Source organism: Parasteatoda tepidariorum, chromosome 5 (assembly GCF_043381705.1).
Source record: "Parasteatoda tepidariorum isolate YZ-2023 chromosome 5, CAS_Ptep_4.0, whole genome shotgun sequence".
Lineage (NCBI taxonomy): Eukaryota > Metazoa > Arthropoda > Arachnida > Araneae > Theridiidae > Parasteatoda > Parasteatoda tepidariorum.
Genome location: NC_092208.1, coordinates 69,967,695 through 69,985,571, shown reverse-complemented (window position 1 = coordinate 69,985,571; position 17,877 = coordinate 69,967,695). Strand labels below are relative to the sequence as shown.

At 28.4% G+C, this 17,877-nt stretch overlaps 1 protein-coding gene across 2 annotated transcripts in view; it reads left to right on the top strand.

Annotated features, from left to right (window-relative positions):
- Window positions 1–7,714: 7,714 nt before the first annotated feature.
- Window positions 7,715–17,877, top strand: part of LOC107436912 (max-binding protein MNT) — a 34,491-nt gene continuing 24,328 nt past the window's right edge. Inside the window, exons 1-3 of one of the 2 annotated variants that reach the window (XM_071180561.1) lie at window positions 7,715–8,441; window positions 12,608–12,821; window positions 17,312–17,353. In XM_071180561.1, coding sequence (XP_071036662.1) covers window positions 8,375–8,441; window positions 12,608–12,821; window positions 17,312–17,353 — 323 coding nt within the window. In that variant the 5' untranslated portion in view covers window positions 7,715–8,374. The remainder of the gene's footprint in view (window positions 8,442–12,607; window positions 12,822–17,311; window positions 17,354–17,877) is intronic. The other variant, XM_071180562.1, reaches the window with a different exon arrangement.

Sequence of the window (17,877 nt, the reverse complement as noted above, 5' to 3'; positions counted from 1 at the left end):
CGATTCATCTCTGCATATCGATACAAGATAATTTACTTAAATCGATGGTGTTTTCAGTGTGAACAATCTCAAGTGCTTGACCTGCTCTACTTCCGGTTAGAAAGTATACAGCTGCTTATTAGAGCTTACTCTTGGCGATATTATGAAGCAGATAATTTTGTTTCTACCAAAAGAAATACATTATATTGTTCCTGAGCTCAAATATACTGTATTTCATTAGATATTAATAATATTAAGTAATTTTAGTGAGCTTGAAATGTAAATTTGTTTTAGTTATTTATAAATTTATTGTTAAAAAAGGTGACATGGTTTCTATATTTAGAAAGAACTCGGTTGGAGCATTCTTTCCTTTCAAAATACCGACGGATAAAAAAAAAAAAAAAAAAAAAAAAAAAAAAAAAAAANAAAAAAAAAAGGAAAAAAAAATTTAAAAATGAAAAAAAAAAAGATAAGGTAAAATATCTCTGAATTTGAATTACATTAATGCAATCAACGCTAAATAAATAAAAAAGGGTAATAAAATAGAATAGAAAATCGAATTAAAAATGTTTACATTGGTCAACCTTTAAAAGTAGAATGCTTCCTTTTTTAGGAAACTGCAAGTCACTACACTGAATATTTTATTTGAACATTTTCATTTATTTTATTCATCGTTAGCTTTTATTTAAAAAAAAAAAAAAAGTAAAGTTATTTACTTTCATGAGTTTATCTTTTTTTATTATTAACATTCATTAATGAATTTTAAAAAAAATATGAATATTAATTGATTTTATGGAAAAATTGTCAGATATTGCAAAAGGTGGAGGCTACTATCAAAAATTTAAAACTGAATCCTTTTTGTTAAAACAATCTCTCAAGGAGAATTAATAAAATAAAATATAACATTTGAAAACTACATTTTTTTTTTTTATTTGGCTCATTTCAATAGGCTATTATTAGTAACTGATTGATCGTTGATGAATTTTTAGTAAGCAGGTATGTGAAGTGACGTCCTCTTAGACATTTCTGTTGTGTCGGAAAATCGATTACGAATTAAATTTCGATTATTTATAAAATGGCTATAAATTTTGCTTGCAATATTTAAGAGACAATATTTGAAAACAGGACTGACGCCAGGCACACAGCATCAGCTGAAATTTCAGCATGTAAAGATAGTCCAAAAGCAATCGAAATTTCGATTAGTTATAATTTGATAAAATTGCTACTTAAATTTGGCATATAGTGGTCAAAAAATAATTTAAAATTATAGTGTTACCCATCACAAGACTCCAGTTAAAATTTAATCTAGTCGATCGGATAGAGCTTAAAATTTCGATTGACCATAAATTTCCTTTCTTGATAATATTATAGAGATAAATTCTTCTAATAGCAATTATTCAGGAATACATATGAACTAAGCGTCATCTGTAAATGGCGATTTTTTTACGATTTTTCTTAAACGAATTTCCCAATAATCTTTTCTTCGTGAGCTTGGCTTTTTAACACATAGCTAATTTTATTTTATTTCAATTAATGAAACTTTATCAATTTTAATTGAGCATTGGTGCCAATAATATGCAAAATTTTTAAGGTTATCCAAAACCCAAATAAGTATCTTTTCTCCCAATTTTTGCTTTTTAGTTCAGAAATTACTTTTTTTATTTCAACTAATATATATTTCCAGCATTAATTAAGCATCATTGTCCTCAATGCTAGTATGGCGATTTCTTACGGTTCTTCTGTTCAAATAAATACCTTTACTCTATTACTTTTGCTTTCTAGTACATACATAGCTTATTTCTTTTATTTCAATATACGTAATATCTTAATTAAGCATCTTTTTCGTAAGCCTCATTGGCATCGATTTTTTATGCTTCTCCTAAACGAATTAGTACCACTTTCTCATTAATTTGCTTTTAATAATATTTTTTTTATATGTATTTTCAATATTTTTTTCTCATAATATCATAAATATTTTTTTCTATCCCGTTGGGCTAAAATAAGTAATTTTTTAGAAACATATTTAAAAAAGAATTAATATAAATAAAATAAAAGCGCGTAGTATCAAACAAATTATAAGTGATAATTACTAGTTTATTACTCTATTTGGTCAAAAAATAGTTAAATATGTGCAATAAACTATTTTTTGACCAAATAGAGTAATAAGCTAGTAATTATCACTGATGTTATTTTTAAAATTATTTGAAAAATTGAATCGTTAAATTTAAACCAATGGCTAAACCTTAACCAATCAAAAAATTCAATTTCGTTTTTGCTCATCCCGCTGGAACGATTTGTCTACGTTCTAATGTCGACAGTGACCTTCCTCGTGCTTCGAACTGTCTGTATGTCGAATTTCGTAGGTTTCGGTCTTATAGTTTAGAAGTCTATAAAGGACATTCATATATATATATATATCTATATATATATATAGATAAGTAGATGAGAAATGTGCAGCCATTAGTTTTTGAGTGTCAAAAATACCAAATATTTTTTATAACATAAAAAAAAAAAGAATATCAGGATTGAAGTCTTGAATTATATATTCAGTTTCTGATTCATACTCCTATATTTAAATTTATATAGTGAACGGAAAAACAAAAAAAAAAAGACCACAGTAAATAACTTTTGATCTAATTAACGGATCTAGTTTTAAGACTAAGGGTGACCTAATTAATAAGTGCAGACGTTATTTTAAGTTACGAAATCAGACACAAAAGGTGATTTAGCTGTATAAATATGCTTTTTTTCGACGGATTCGGATTTCAAACCCTAGACATATAAGGGGGAAGCCGCAATTTGCGAAATATCGTCCGAATAGTTTGATCAGGAGCGCGCTCAAAAGTTTGGACCCCTTAATGTTACTTTTTGCGCATTTTGCTGCATCTCGAGAACTTTTTCAACGAATTAATGAAAAAGCTGCACACAATTATAAAATTCGTTTATCCACAAATAATGCCATAAAAAAATTAATTTTTTATAATGGTCGAAAAAATTATCATTTTTACGAATATATTTTTGAATGGCAAAATTAAAATATTTGAGCTAAATTGGTTGAATAGTTCCTAAGAAATTGAATTTTAAGAAAGTTAGAAATTTAAAATGCGATTTTTCAAGAAATATTCCACCACTTTTGCACAAATTTTGTATTTTGCCTCCTAAAATTTTGCTTTTTAAAAAAATGCAAAAATTTGTATATCTTACAATTTAAACTTTTTTCGATCATTATTAAATAAAATAATAAGAAATAATTTACTTAAAATTATTTTTTGCGAGAAATTACCTCGTCGCATGCTATGATGCTGCCCAAACAATAACATCTGGCGATAATAAAGGATAAATATGTTTTAATATGTTTTCGGCTCATGACCTGTAAGAATTTATAAACTACAAAAAACTCTCATAAATCGAAAAATTTCGAGGGAATTTGATAAAAAAAATTCCAATTATAAAACTTCCTAGATCATTAAGCCTGTTCACTCAACGCTTCGTTATCATAACATTAGCGGAGATATACACCGGAAGTTTCCTGAATTTCTCCTAGATTAACGAAGTTTTTCATTGTTTGCCAGAGAAATAAATAGTGCAAACCTGAAATTATTAAGAAGTAGTTCAATGCAATTGGAATATTATTGGACTCAAATATTTGGACTAACTAAGTATTGGAGCCACGATGGCTCAGGGATTGGAGCTTTCGCTTTCCAATGAACCGGGTTCAAATCCCAGCGATGACTGGTCGATACGAATCCGCATCTGGCTTGCACTGACCACAGTGCTGACTTAAAATAGCCTATGTTAGAGATTTTCGTGGTTTTCCTCTCCATGTAAAGCAAATGTGGGTTAGTTCCATCAACAACGAAAAAAAAAAGAAAAAAAAGTCCTCCACGAAGGTAAATTTCCTCCAATACTTAATATAGGAGCTCCCTTGTCTTCTTTATTGGGTTCAAAATTACAAGGCTATGGAATTGAACATTTGTAGCACTAAACCCAAAATTTGGTCAGTTGTTCAACGACGGTTATAAAATAAAATAAAATACTATTTTGAGTACTATTAGCAGATGTCGTGAACTCAACTGAAAGCTAATAAAAAGAAAAATTTTACTTGCAAATTTTCTGTGTTTTTAGTAGAAGTCGAACAATTTGTAACATTTCAAAACATTTAAAAATATCGAAATAAAAAATTATATTAGGTTCTAAACATTTGTTTTCAAAAGCATCTTTATAGTTATATATTATTATAAATTACGCATTATTATAAATTACTTTCGAGTCAGATTTAAAAAAGGGAAAATGCTACATTATTTATTAGTTAATTAATTAACAAACATGACTCTTTAATTCAGGACGTAGTGTAAAATAGCTCTCGAGTTGGACGTAAAAATGAAAAATGCTACATTATTAATCAGTTAATTAATTAAAAAACATGACTTTTTAATTAAGTATATAGTGAAAAATAACTTTTGAGTTGTATTTAAAATTTTTCGATTTTTTATTATTATTTTCAGGGAGTTTTAGAATAGTTTCAAAAAATTTCTTTGATATCTCATGTAAGTAACGAAAGGAATAATTTTTTTTTCTTTCTTTTAGAATCTTTTTTCCCTTTGGAAACTCTTACTCTTTTTTTATTATTATTATTTTCAATCAACAAATTTGATAATGTAATCAAAGTGTCAAACTCTTATCATTAAACCAGTTCTAGATTTTTGACACGTATTACATTTGAAAGGTGGAACCGGTTTAAAAAATATCAAATACATTCCAAAGTTAATGAATGTGATTTTTCAGTATTCCTGGATTCAGTGAAAAATGTCGAGAAGGGTTTTAGCGGCAGATATTTTAAGGAGCAATAAGGGATACAGATATTTCCTGAGATAATTGCAGTGAGAGTTCATGGACTGATTTTGCCTTAGAATAATGCGATAATTTTTTTGTAAATTTATTATTTCTGTCAATATAACCATCACTTTTCACCACGATTCACTTTTTTTATTCATTTATTTTTTGTGGTACAAGTCGAAAGTTCCAAAGAGCTCACAACTTCGGTGTTTATTTTTTAAATTTAAGAATTTGGAACATTAAGCTTTTTTTTTTTTTTTTTTTAAATTTAACAGCTATTAAGTGAATTGATTAAGAAATCAACTTTAAATAAAATGCGGTCATACGTGTTTTTTTATGACTCATTACTCAAACTTATATATAGCACTGCAAGCTATTAATTTTTTGTTTAATTTTGCAGATCTATGCATAAGAAAAAAATAATAATAATAAAAAAAGAAAAACATCAATCAATGCTTGATTGTTTAAAAATATTAAATAGATAAATTTGCCTTAGATATTAATACGATATTTTTTGGAAATATTAAATTGATTGATATGTTTTAGATAGATTAATATGCTATTAATATATTAATATGCTTTTTTAAAAAAAAATTTAATCGATGCTTGAAAATGTTAAAAAGACTTGGCACAAATTTCTTGTATATAATATTTTAGCTATTAAATAAATGAAATTTTTTATTTCTTTAATTTTTCGAATAAGAAAAAATAGACAAACTTTTTCAGGTAGGATTTCTGAAAATAATTTTCTAGTGGAATTGATGCTATTAAAGTTGACACAAAAAATGTTATTAAAATAAATTTGACGTGAATTATAAGCTCTTTCCAAATCTTTTTAATCATATAAATTATTTGCAGCCTTTACTGTGATTATAAGCGCGGAAATAATGTACTATGTTATGTATAATTAAGTATAATATATAATACTTCTAATAAAGCATAACTAATTTAATAAATAATGTAGACTCCTAGCACGTACGTGCGTAAAACAAATAAATCATGATGTATTATGACTTCAGAAAAAATTCCAATACCCGTCAAGTAACTCACGATACTATTTATTAGCTAATACTATTACCATTTACTGCTATCACTATTTGATACTGTTTATTAGCTATTGAAATTAGTTTTAATGATTTAAAATTGAAGTTTTGAAACATATCTAGCTGAATGAAAAAGTAATGTTTTTATTTTCTTTCTGGGATAAAGCTCAGATCTCGTAGCTAAATATATTGCCATTTTTAAGTTATTTTTAAAATTGGTATTATAAGAAATTGTTTTTACAGTCTGAAATCCTTTCTGAACTTTTTAATGTTACCATAATTAAAAGCGTTAATAAAGCAAAGGATTACATCGTACTACTCTTTATAAACACGGTTAAAAAACTATAGTCTATTTTGCTCATTACCTGCATTTTTCATGAAATGTTTTAAGATCTCATTTATCAGTTTCTTTTAATTACAGCATGACCATCAGTAAAAAATAAATTAAGTTCATGCTTTGTGATTGGTCACAAAACAACGGCGAATCTGAATTACAGCTTAATTTATAATGCACAGAAGTAAGGTTATCAGCCGTTTTCAAATCTTGAGGACAGTCCTCGAATTTCATTGATTATTCTTAAGAAAATTTCATGATACTTCAAATCTTAAATGATATGATAGATGATAGGATATATATTTATATGATATTTCAACTTTTTGAGGACAGAAAAAGTTCACAAATTTAAACATGTGTTCTCAAGTGTCCTTATATTTTCCCGCAAACATGTAATCTTTTTTTATGTGCAGTAAAATATTTTATTTTGTGACAGTCGTTGAACAGCCGACCCAATTTGGATTTGTGGCCAAATTTTTAAAAAAATGGCCATTCTCAAAAATGCTACAGCCTGCTATTGCGAAATTTTCTAATTTCATATAGTATCTAAGAGTCCTACTAACATAGAGAAAAAAAAATGAATAAAACTTACGTTTTTAATCAGTTATTAAAAGAAATATCGACAAAAATTTTTTTATGTGAATTTAATTTTTTATAAGAATAGATAAATTAAATTTTAAAATATATGATTTATAAATAAATAGAATTGAAGGTTAGATTAAAGTATTAGTAAAATGAAACTACGAGGACTTTTCGACATTTAATCTAGAAATTTATCACCTTTATTCATTTCCCCCCCCTTTTTTTTTCTTTCTTGGTTACAATCAGATCTGCAATTTTTAAAACTAGAATTAATTTTACGGCCACAGTTTTTATAATTGTAATTATTTAAAAAAATAAAAAAACAAAAAAAAATGTTTTAAAATATTTATACGGTTTCAACTTATTTCATTAAATAAGAATGCAAAATATATTTTTACCAAAATAATATCCTTCTTTTTCTTTGATGATTTTTACCTTTTTCTCATAGAACTTTTTATGTAATTAAAATAAAAAATATTTTTTTCTTCCTGAAATTAAATTTCTCTTTTGCTTTATTTTTGATTCATGAAAGTACACCACAGCGATGGCGCATTTTTATTCCTAAAAAAATTATTTACTTATCGCGCCTCCAGGTCACTAGTCCGTGAAACGTAATCGCTCCTGTTACATTTGATTGCCTTGGCAGTGTTTATTTTGTATATGACTTGTCATTTATTTTTATAGTTGGTAAGATGCAGTATAGATGGCAGCACTACTAGAATTCAATGACAGCTCCCCCGATGTCATATTTGATAGCAAAATGCTGCAGCATACAATTGGAAATTGTGATTCTATCAAAACATGTACACTATTATAAAGAAATATTTTTTCTTTCCTTAAAAGCAGTATTATTATCTGATTTTAGAAAAGAACTAAGCTATGAAATATTTTTTGACAGTTTAAAAAAGGGGGCAGCGATGACAGATGGAAGAGTAGCATATGCTCCATGTGACTAAGGCCCCGCCTAGTCGATGGTGTGCTTGTATATGATTGGTTGTTGGATCCTAACACATGCAAACATAATAACGTGGTTTATATACTTTAGACAGGTCACGAGAAATTTCTGAATTTTCTTATGGTTTTAATGTATATTTTATGTTATCATTCTCTTAGAATAATGTTTTAAATTCAAAAATCTCTGACCTAAAGTCTCACCTATAGTTTAATCGAATTTTTTTTAGTAGGATGGGCCATTGATCCAGGTATTTGCGGTAAATAACAATTTTCGTCACGCTGCACATACCTTTTGTGTTCACAAGCATTCTGTTCTGAGCCGCTGATTATTATCCGAGAAGGTAAAATAAACTGATTTGATCTGATCGTCTGCTTTACTTTATTATAAAGGTGTAGCTGCGTATCATATTTGTAAACAGTATTCGATTACTCAAACCTTAGCGTTTAAAAGGAACCAACGTCAATCACGGTTACCACGTGGTTCTTTGTATTCTGCCTTCTCTCGATGCGTGTGTTTTGATGTCATCCCGCCATCTTGAGATCGTTATTTTACAATGTGCTGTTAAATATCCTTAATTCATGGAATTTTTAGTGATCTGTAGATGCGAAAGGCCGTATTAATGTGCTTGGGACGTATTGGAAAGCGATGAGCCTTTCAACTCTACTGGAAGCCGCAAAATATGTAGAATACCAAGCTGAAGCTCAAGCACGTGGTATGTATTAAATAGCTTGTAATTTAGTTATTTTGCACTATATTGTAAAACATATGATGTTTATTAAAAGTTTACATTTTAGGGTGTGGTATTAAGCTGAACGATTTCACTTAAACATGCAGCATTAATGTGAAAGACGCTGCTAAGTTCCTTGCTGTCTTATTGATTTGTTTGCAAATATTGTTTTCCTCTTATTTGTAATTTATAACCACAATTCTAATAGTGTTTATTGATTTGACTTTAACTTTGCTTAAAAAGTTCAATTTTGTTATACTGACTAAAAATTGCCTCTATATTTACTACTCTTATTTCGATATCATTTCGTTCTTTGTCAGGCTTGCAGTGTTCAATTGGTTTAAAATAAGGAAAAAGATCAGTTATAGGTAAAAGAAATCTATTTCTTTTTATGATTTTTTTATTTTATTTGATTTTCAATTTTGATACTAAGTATAGATACCACTTTTGTGATTTTGACCTTCGAGTTATCGTTGTCCCTATCTTTTTCACAACTATTTCATTTGTTGTTTGTTATTCCTTGTAATTTTCTCTGTCAGTTTTCCGATTTGATAAGTGTAGTTTTTATTGTTAGTTGCAAATTAACATTTTTAAACTATATTTTTTTGAATTTATTGTTATAAATGTTTATTGTTCTGCCTATCTTAACACTGATAGAACTTGGATCGATGTTCTGTTATTAAAAAACAGAGTTCTTTTTTCCATAATTTGTTTAACTTTATTTTTGCAAATCGACAATATATAATCAAATCTTAGCAATTTCCTATTTTGCTTTATTATTATGCCAGATTGCAATTGTTAACATGTATTGTAAAAAAAAATTGTCTTAATTTTTTTTTTTTTTTAAGACATTTGGGTTTAGTTTGCAATTATTTTATGATTTTACTATGAAAATAATTCAATCTTTTGTTTTGATTATTAAATTTAGTTTACTTCCTTTAGTATTTATTTTAGTAGTAAGAAGTACTGAAATGTTTTTTTTAATTTTTTTTATTTTGTATTTCTAAATTTTATAGTTAGTATTTAAAAAAGGTTATAAATTGATCACCATAGCAAAGGGCACTGTAAGTACTTTTAGTGAATTATCTATATTGTACTAATATGATTTTATATATTTGCTTTCACTTTTTTTTATTGCATAAAAAGTATTTAAATGAAATTAAAGTAATTGTTATGTTTTTCAGCTGATTTATAGCAATGCATATTAGTTTTTTTTTTAATTTTTATAATGTGATTAGTTTATTGTAAACTTAGGTTTTTCTCATATATTTGTTTACTAATTAAAATGTCTTTTTAAAAATTTTTGTAACTGCTTATTTTGTTAAGTTGGATTGGATGCTCTCTAGGGATTGAATTTGTTCTGATTAAAAAAATATTTGTCTAACAAGCTATTTATATGTGTTGTATAAATATTTGAACTTATTCCCTCTTTTTTTTAAAAAAGGAATATTGAAATTGAAGTAAGAGAAGCTAAAAGGTTTAAAATAAAATAGCTGTAATTAAGGTTTTTCTATAAAATGAAATTTTTCGATAAATAATTATAACTTCAGTACGTAAATTGAGCAGACTTAGATAATTTTTCATAAGAGAGATGCACAACGGGGGGATTTGTTTGAATGTGTGCTTAATTTTGGTATACCAGTGTTTTCATCATAGAAAAAAAATGGGTGAGAATTTCTCACCCTTTCTCAAAAATAGGGTGAGATTTCAGAAAGTTAAGTGAGATTTCTAAAAACTAAAAAAACACAAATAGACTTGAAAAAAAATCATTTCTCTTATTATAATACATTTTAAGTCTTCTATTTTTAAAGCATTGAATATTTTTGATAAAGCATTGAATATTTGAATATTACATGANATTCAGAAAGTTAAGTGAGATTTCTAAAAACTAAAAAAACACAAATAGACTTGAAAAAAATCATTTCTCTAAATATAATACATTTTTACGTCTTCTATTTTTAAAGCATTGAATATTCTTGCTGCATCATCATAGAAGATTTTGCCTTTACTAGGTATTTGTCCATCTTACAGTAGTGCATAAAAAATTTGAATGTCTTACATGAAAAAACCTTACCTACGGTAAACACGTGGTTGCAGAGAAATGTGTTCTGAAAGGGGTTCCGTGGTTCGGTTGTGTTCTGTTGTTCGAAAAGGTTCTGAACAATACTGGTAAATAGGGAAGCTAGATAACGGAGCAAATATTGAAAATAATGAAAGATCCAGGAAGAAAAGTGAAACGGATTTTATTCTAAACAGCGTAATTCGAAGCTTCTTCCAAAATGAGAAAAATTCTCGAATTTTGAAATTGATTTATAGAATGCGCGAATTTCTCGCAGTAATCATTTTTTAATGCGAGAAAAGAAAACAATATGCGAGATTTTCGCGTTCTCGCTCTGTAGTGAAAACACTGTATAATTTCATATTTTGATGCTATAGTACATATGGGACAACAGATTAAAAATGTTTTTTAGTATTTTATTTTAATAACTCATGCGAATTAGTGAAACTTTTACGAAATTACTATTTTTTAGGTTCCAAATGAACTAAAAATGGTGTATTGTAGTGAATGTGTATTATATGTCTAATGACATAGTGTATTTTGTTTCATGTATTGAAATATTTAAATTATTTCTAATTTTTATATTAAAATGTATATTGTATAGAAATGTTTACATAATTCCCATTTGATTCGGAACTTTCTAATTGGATCAATAGTTGATCATAAAGAGAAAAACATCTTTTAGATAATCATACACTTAAAAAAGTCTTACAATTTTTTTTAAACTATGATTTGTCCAATATAAATTAGTTGCATATTAAGGTACCTCGTGATTGAATCAAGTTAGCATGTCTTATATACCAGTGAATTGATGTTTAATTTTCGTAGTGTTAGTTACGCCACAATACTCCCCCACCAGAATTTTATCAGGGATAGAATTCGATGAACGGATACCACTAGTTGCTGTACTTGTGAAAGTTCGGGAGAGCTGGTTTTAAGGTCACTGAGTTTTTGAGTGCTGAATGGGAGAGGTGTATTAACTAGTCGTAGTCGCTCCTGTGTTGCCATTAGCAGTCAAGTGTATGCAGGCAGCCATTGTGTTTCATCGAGACGAGACTGAGTAGCAACAGCGTGAGGAGGTGGATAATGTCGCAGTCACATGTAGCAAGTCAACTGTTCAATGTGGACCATCCAACGAAGTAGGCGCTACTGTCAAGATTTTTGCGAAGTAGGCGTTATTGCGTGTTCAAATCACGTCCGGAGGTCACCAATGTGGGGGCGGAGTTATCGACCATGCCAACCGTCATCTATCAAAAGGTACCTCGTGATTGAATCAAGTTAGCATATCTTATATACCAGTGAATTGATGTTTAATTTTCGTAATGGTAGTTACGCCACAATGCTATTATTTGGCATTTAAATTATAAGTATGTAAAATGTCACAAAGCTTTTAAAATCTTATTTCGAAAGTTTGCACTTATGTACCAACTTGTTCATATCATGATTCATTTTTTTTTACCGAATTGTGGTTAAACCACTTCAAAATACATGTTCTTCATGGGACTTTGGCTAAAACACTATAATTTATATTTTTCATAGAATTATGACGAAAGCTATTCAAGGTACATATTTTTTAAAGAATTGCAAATATGGACTTTGCTTTCTTTGGAAACTTTTATTTTCAAAACTTCTTAGTCTTGTAGCATTGTCATACAGTTAGTTTTATTAAGTTTTTCAACATTTTTACAGAGGATAGAGCGTTTGCCTTCCAGTGCGGCGAACTGGGTTCGAATCCCAGTCGATACGAATTCCGCATCCGGCACGGTGCATACGTGAAATATCCTCAGTGATAGATGGATCATGGGTTAGAGTCTTCTTGAGGTTTTCGTGTTCTTTTTCTCCATGTAATGCAAATGCGGGTAAGCTCCATCAAAAAGTCCTCAATGCAGGCAAATTTCTCCCAATACTCGATCCAGGAGATAAGTGTAGTTTTTATTGTTAGTTGCANAAAATTACAAGGCTGCAGAGTTGAACATTAGTAGTCGTAAACCCATAAAATTGGGTCGGCTGTTCAACGACGGTTACAAAATAAAATATAAAAATATATAGCTTCTTTTGTAAAATTTTTCTTCCTCTGTTTCATGTTTTATAGGAGAAGAACCTCACGATTACTATACATTTTCTAAACTCTGTGCTGCACGAAAAGATGGTGTTTATCCTACTCCCGTTGAGCACATATCTCCAAAAAAGCCCCCAAGCTTACCGAATTCTACCCATTCACCTGAAGAGAGTAAAGAGAAAAGACGATCTAGTTCATCTTCCTCCGGGTTGACAAAGGATACTTCATCTCACCAGGAGCATTCTGGGTAAGTTTCAATTATACTTTTAAAATGCTTACAATATACCCTTTTTATTCTTTTAAAATTATTTTCTTTAAGCATTTTCAAGTTTTCCCGAATCTCTTGCTTGTTCAGAGTTTTCTATGCCAATTGCTTATTTAAGAATACCAAAATACCCAGTAAAAATTTAAATAGAATCAAATATATTTTTTATAATTCTGAACATCTCTGAAAAGCAACAACCACACTTTAAGAATGCAAAGGCAGATGTATGAACAGAAAGGCCTGATGTTTCACTGAACTTTTGGGTACCTTTTCTAAATTTTTCGTAATGCTGTGTACCACTAATTAAAAAATGAATGTATTTTTTACTATAAAAAAACTGCACAAAAGTTAAAAATCACAAGTGGCTGTTGACACCACTAATTATTAACTGTTAACTCTGCAAAAAGTAGCCAATAGTAATCGTAAGAAATTATACGTAATCGTAAATTTTCATGGCTTGCTTTGTTTTTAAATAAAATATTTTGAAATTTTCGTTTGTTGCAAGATATTTTGCCTAAGAACGCATGCCCCTGCTTAACTGTTTCCGTACCCCTGGGGGTATGCATACCACACTTCTGGAAACACTGTCGTATGGAAAAAAAAAGGGATTTTGAACAGATCAACCAGGACTCAATTTAGGTTCATTAACAGACCCCTTAAATAAATTGTTAAAATGGACCCTTCACAAAATAGCTCAATATAAAAATGGACCCTTCACAAAAGATCAGAAAAACTGATCCTTCAGAGATAATTTCATTCCAAAATATGTCCCTTTTCAAAAATTTTCTTTTTGTGTCACTGCTTGTTTTTTTCCAAATTGACAAAGTTATGAGTAGATTCTTTACTATTTTGCAAAATCTTTCATATAAAAAACATAATGAAGAACTCTTACCAACTCTTTTTGTCAAATCTGTTAGGAAACTGTAATTAAATTTTCTTGCCTGGATTTGTAGCTTTCCTTTTTTGCAACTTTTTAAAATTCTTAATTGATTTAAGGAATTATACTAGTATAATAGTTATATTTTATGCAACATAAATATTTTTTTCTGAAATATTTGTTCTTCAAAACATGCAAAAGTTTCGGTCCAATACATTTGTATACTTAAAGCTTATAGTTAAATATGACCTTGAATACAATGGTTCCAACAGTTTAAGTTACAGATCTGCTTATTCTCAGACTTTTGAGCATTGTCTCAACTAGCTATAATCTTAAGACCTCTGACCATCAATTTATTTTGTCAGTGTGTTAATTAAATTTTACACACTGTTCATACTCTTTCCTTCAAATCAGCAAATTTTTTGTTTAAAAGGAATTTATGATTAAACAATAAATTCAATATTTTTTTTAATGTGAAAATTTTTTCATAAACTCACCTTTTCCCCTCTCAAAAAAATGTATGAAACGTCTTATACAAATGATTTCTCTTGTAAGAGTGATATCTTGATTTTTGTCAAAATAGCTATTTTGAGAAATATTACAATTGTATCTTTTTTGGGGCCAACGTTTCTTATTGATAGTTTTTCTAGGTTTGTTGAAGTTTTAGTAAATGATACATAGCTCATTTCTTGGTCAGGGTGGCCACGCACCTGGAAAACCTGGAATCATCAGGGAATTTTTTTTATACTGGAAAAATCCTGGAAAAGTCAGGGAATTTTAAAGAAAAGTTGTAATTTTATTCTTAATTTGAATTATTTTACCATCCATTATATCCGCTTTATTTAGACTGAAATTTATCGTCAAACAGTTGAAAAATCATCAACTTAGTAATACTTTGCTTGTATTAAATATTCTTTCCATTATTACCCTGCTAAACAAGAATACCATAAGAAACTCTCCCATGTTGCTAAGTGAATGGCGAAATCTTTGACCTCTTTGGAGATTAGGAAAGGCAATAATTGTAATATAAGTGGAAGAAGGGTTTAGGATATTTGCTCCATAGGCTGAATTCATTTACTGTTCAAGTTTGTTCCAATGCTTTGGGGGTATTATCTTCTTTCAACAAAATGTTTTAGTGTTTTTAACTTTCCAAAATATAATTGGTTATAGTTTAATAATAGATTTTATCTTGTACTCTTTTTCTGTAAGCTTTTATCTTTTCATCCAATGAACTATTTTTCTTGCCAAAATTGTTTTTGCATCAGATACCACTGCTTTTCTTTTTATTACATTTGTTTTTATTTATTTCCATCTCTTATTTTGCTTTTTCTTTATGAAATGAAATATGAATAGAAACCATCTAAATATTCCTTTAGGTTAGTTTACAATAATGTATTTCACTTCATTCACATAATAAAATTTGTTTAACTATGCTGTGCTTTAAGTTATTTATATTATAACTTAAAATTGATCAATGAAGTTTTTATATATGAAGGACGAGGAAAAGAACTGCCTCTCACCCCTTCTTCTGCCGCCATTTCCAATGCCACAATTTCCCCCGCTTCTCCACCATTCCTTTTTAATCAAAAAGAAACAGTCTTCGTTTGTTGCTGAAGCAATAAACTTCATAGCCCAGCCGGGGCTGATGTTTGTGTAAACGGGGCAGACGGCCAATATTCTTGCTTATGATAACAGGGCAGACTGCCCATATTTTTCAACTTTCATGTTTTTTTATAAATATTTCATTATATCTGTAAATTCATTTTATTATTAAATATTTCAATCATATAAAAAACTGTTCGTTCCTCTAAAACCCCACATTATATATTTTTTTATTTTAATTTTATTTTGTTTATTGTTTATTTATTTGAGGCAAGCAACTCAGTTTTAATTTTTTTGAGAAACAATTTAACTTTATTTAGAACATTATAAATTAGAGCTTGAAAAATTAATGTATTTAGAGGGAAAAAAAATCCGGACATTCTGTAGTTATTTATTATTATTTTTGAGTAAAGAAATTAAAAAAAAAAAAAATGATAATAAACCTACTTACTTAGCAAACTACAACAATAACACACAACCTATTCAATTATTAGGTAAATGGGATACAAATTTTTAGTAGCTATTGGGCCTGTAATTGACAAATGAAACTGGAGAGGAGGGGGTGTAAGAAAAGGATAAAAATGTATTCTAGAATTCACATAAAAAAAAAATTTCATCTCTAATGCTACAACCAGGGACATATGCTCTTTCTCTTTTGCTGTTACCTATGCCACCAAATGCAAGTAAAAGGTACATCTGTTAATATCGTCTGCTTTGAAACATCAAATGTAATTGTTACAATTGTAAGAACTGTACAAAAGGATCATTTAATTTTATGCAGGCAATAAATAAAGCTATTATGGTGAATTTTTTTAATGCATGATGCATTTTTTAGTTTTTAACATTCAAAATAACATTTTAACATTTATGATACTTTTTGATGGTTAAAACCACTTTTATCCAATGTCCTGGTTATAATTAGTATTCACAAGTTAGACTCAACAACTGTATTTCCAAGTCTTAGTTTTCCAATATTCACTACCATCATGGTATTAATTATAATAGGTAATTAATATGTGTGATTACTATGATTGTGATTATTGGTCATATTTCTCTAAAAGATTCAAAAGGGACTGAAAAATTATGAGAAGGACTAAGTTCATAGTTATTTGTTGATTTTTCTTTTATTTCTTTAAGGATTTAATCCTATTGGATCAGTGGTGGCCTACTGAAATCAGAAATTATATTGTTTAATTCTAAAAAAAAAATTCAAAGCTAAAATTTTTCAAAAAAATTTCCGGTAGAAATTAATGATCAGTATTTTATTCAAGACAAAAAATTTTAATTCAAATGATTTGTCTCCTCTTTAATTTCCCAACTCTTAGCTTGTTTAATGTTACTAGAGTGCATAACTGCCAGATCTATTGGATTTTCCAGTAGACTGCTGAATTTTGCCAGTTTCTCTTTGTCAACTAGTTTAATTAAAATTTTCCTGGTTTTTGTACATTTTAGAAAATTCCCTAAAATTGATTAATTTTCCTAAAAAATAAAATCCCTATTGAAATAGAATTTTTGTCTGATTATTGCTTGAATATTTAAGTATTACTATACATAATGAAGCGAACCTCAATTGTAGAAATAAGTTCAAAACTTTTTTTTTTCTAAAATGTTCAGTTTGTTTTTATTGAAAACTCTTTTTAAATTAATTTAAAAAAAGTTATCTTTGAGTTAAATGCCTATTAATGTTCAAAATTATGAGTAAGCATAATACCTAATATTTCAAGTATGTTTAATGTCAATCATAACTGGAAATCTTGCAGTTTTCGTATTTTTGATTAGTATAAAAATCCTTAAAATTACCTAAAATATTTAATACCTTATACAACAATTAACATGAAATTTATATTTCGTAAAATCTACTGGATTTTTTCCTATCCATGTTGGCAGCTATGAGAGTGGATTTTGAGTTTAGTAGAATTTTCTCTTATAATAAACTATAAATTATATCTAGTTTTATTTAATAACTTTCATGTTTTGGTTTTTATTATTTCAGCACTGGAACAAGAGAAGTTCATAACAAACTAGAAAAGAACAGGTAATATGCCTTTTTTATTTTAAATTTAAGCTATATTTATTTAATATTTTAACTAAGCTTCTGTGGCTAGGTATTTTGTATTGTATTTATTTTTTTTCTTCCAAATCTATCCTTTTATTAAGATGTTTAAATTAAAGGGTATGCATTCATGTCTTAAAATAGTAATTTTTTAGCACTTGATTGAGCACATGCCAAGGTTCACAAAGGCCTAGGTTTTTAAGAAGAAACCAAAATTTGCTGGGGGAGGGGGTCTGTGGAACTGCTCTTCCCTCCAGGAGTCCCATAATTCTTCTAGTTTCAAGACACTCTCTGCCCCTGTAGATATATCTTTGTTCTATTGAACTGCAAGACTTCTCATGCTTGAGAGAGCAAATGATGGACATAATTTTTTTTTTTAAAAAAAGTGTTTTGATGGGTAAAGTAAGTTGACAATAAAATTTACCAATGTTTTGACCCATAGATAAGTCTACCCCCACTTCATATCCTGTTTTTTTTTTTTTGTTTTTTTTTTTGAGACGGAGTCT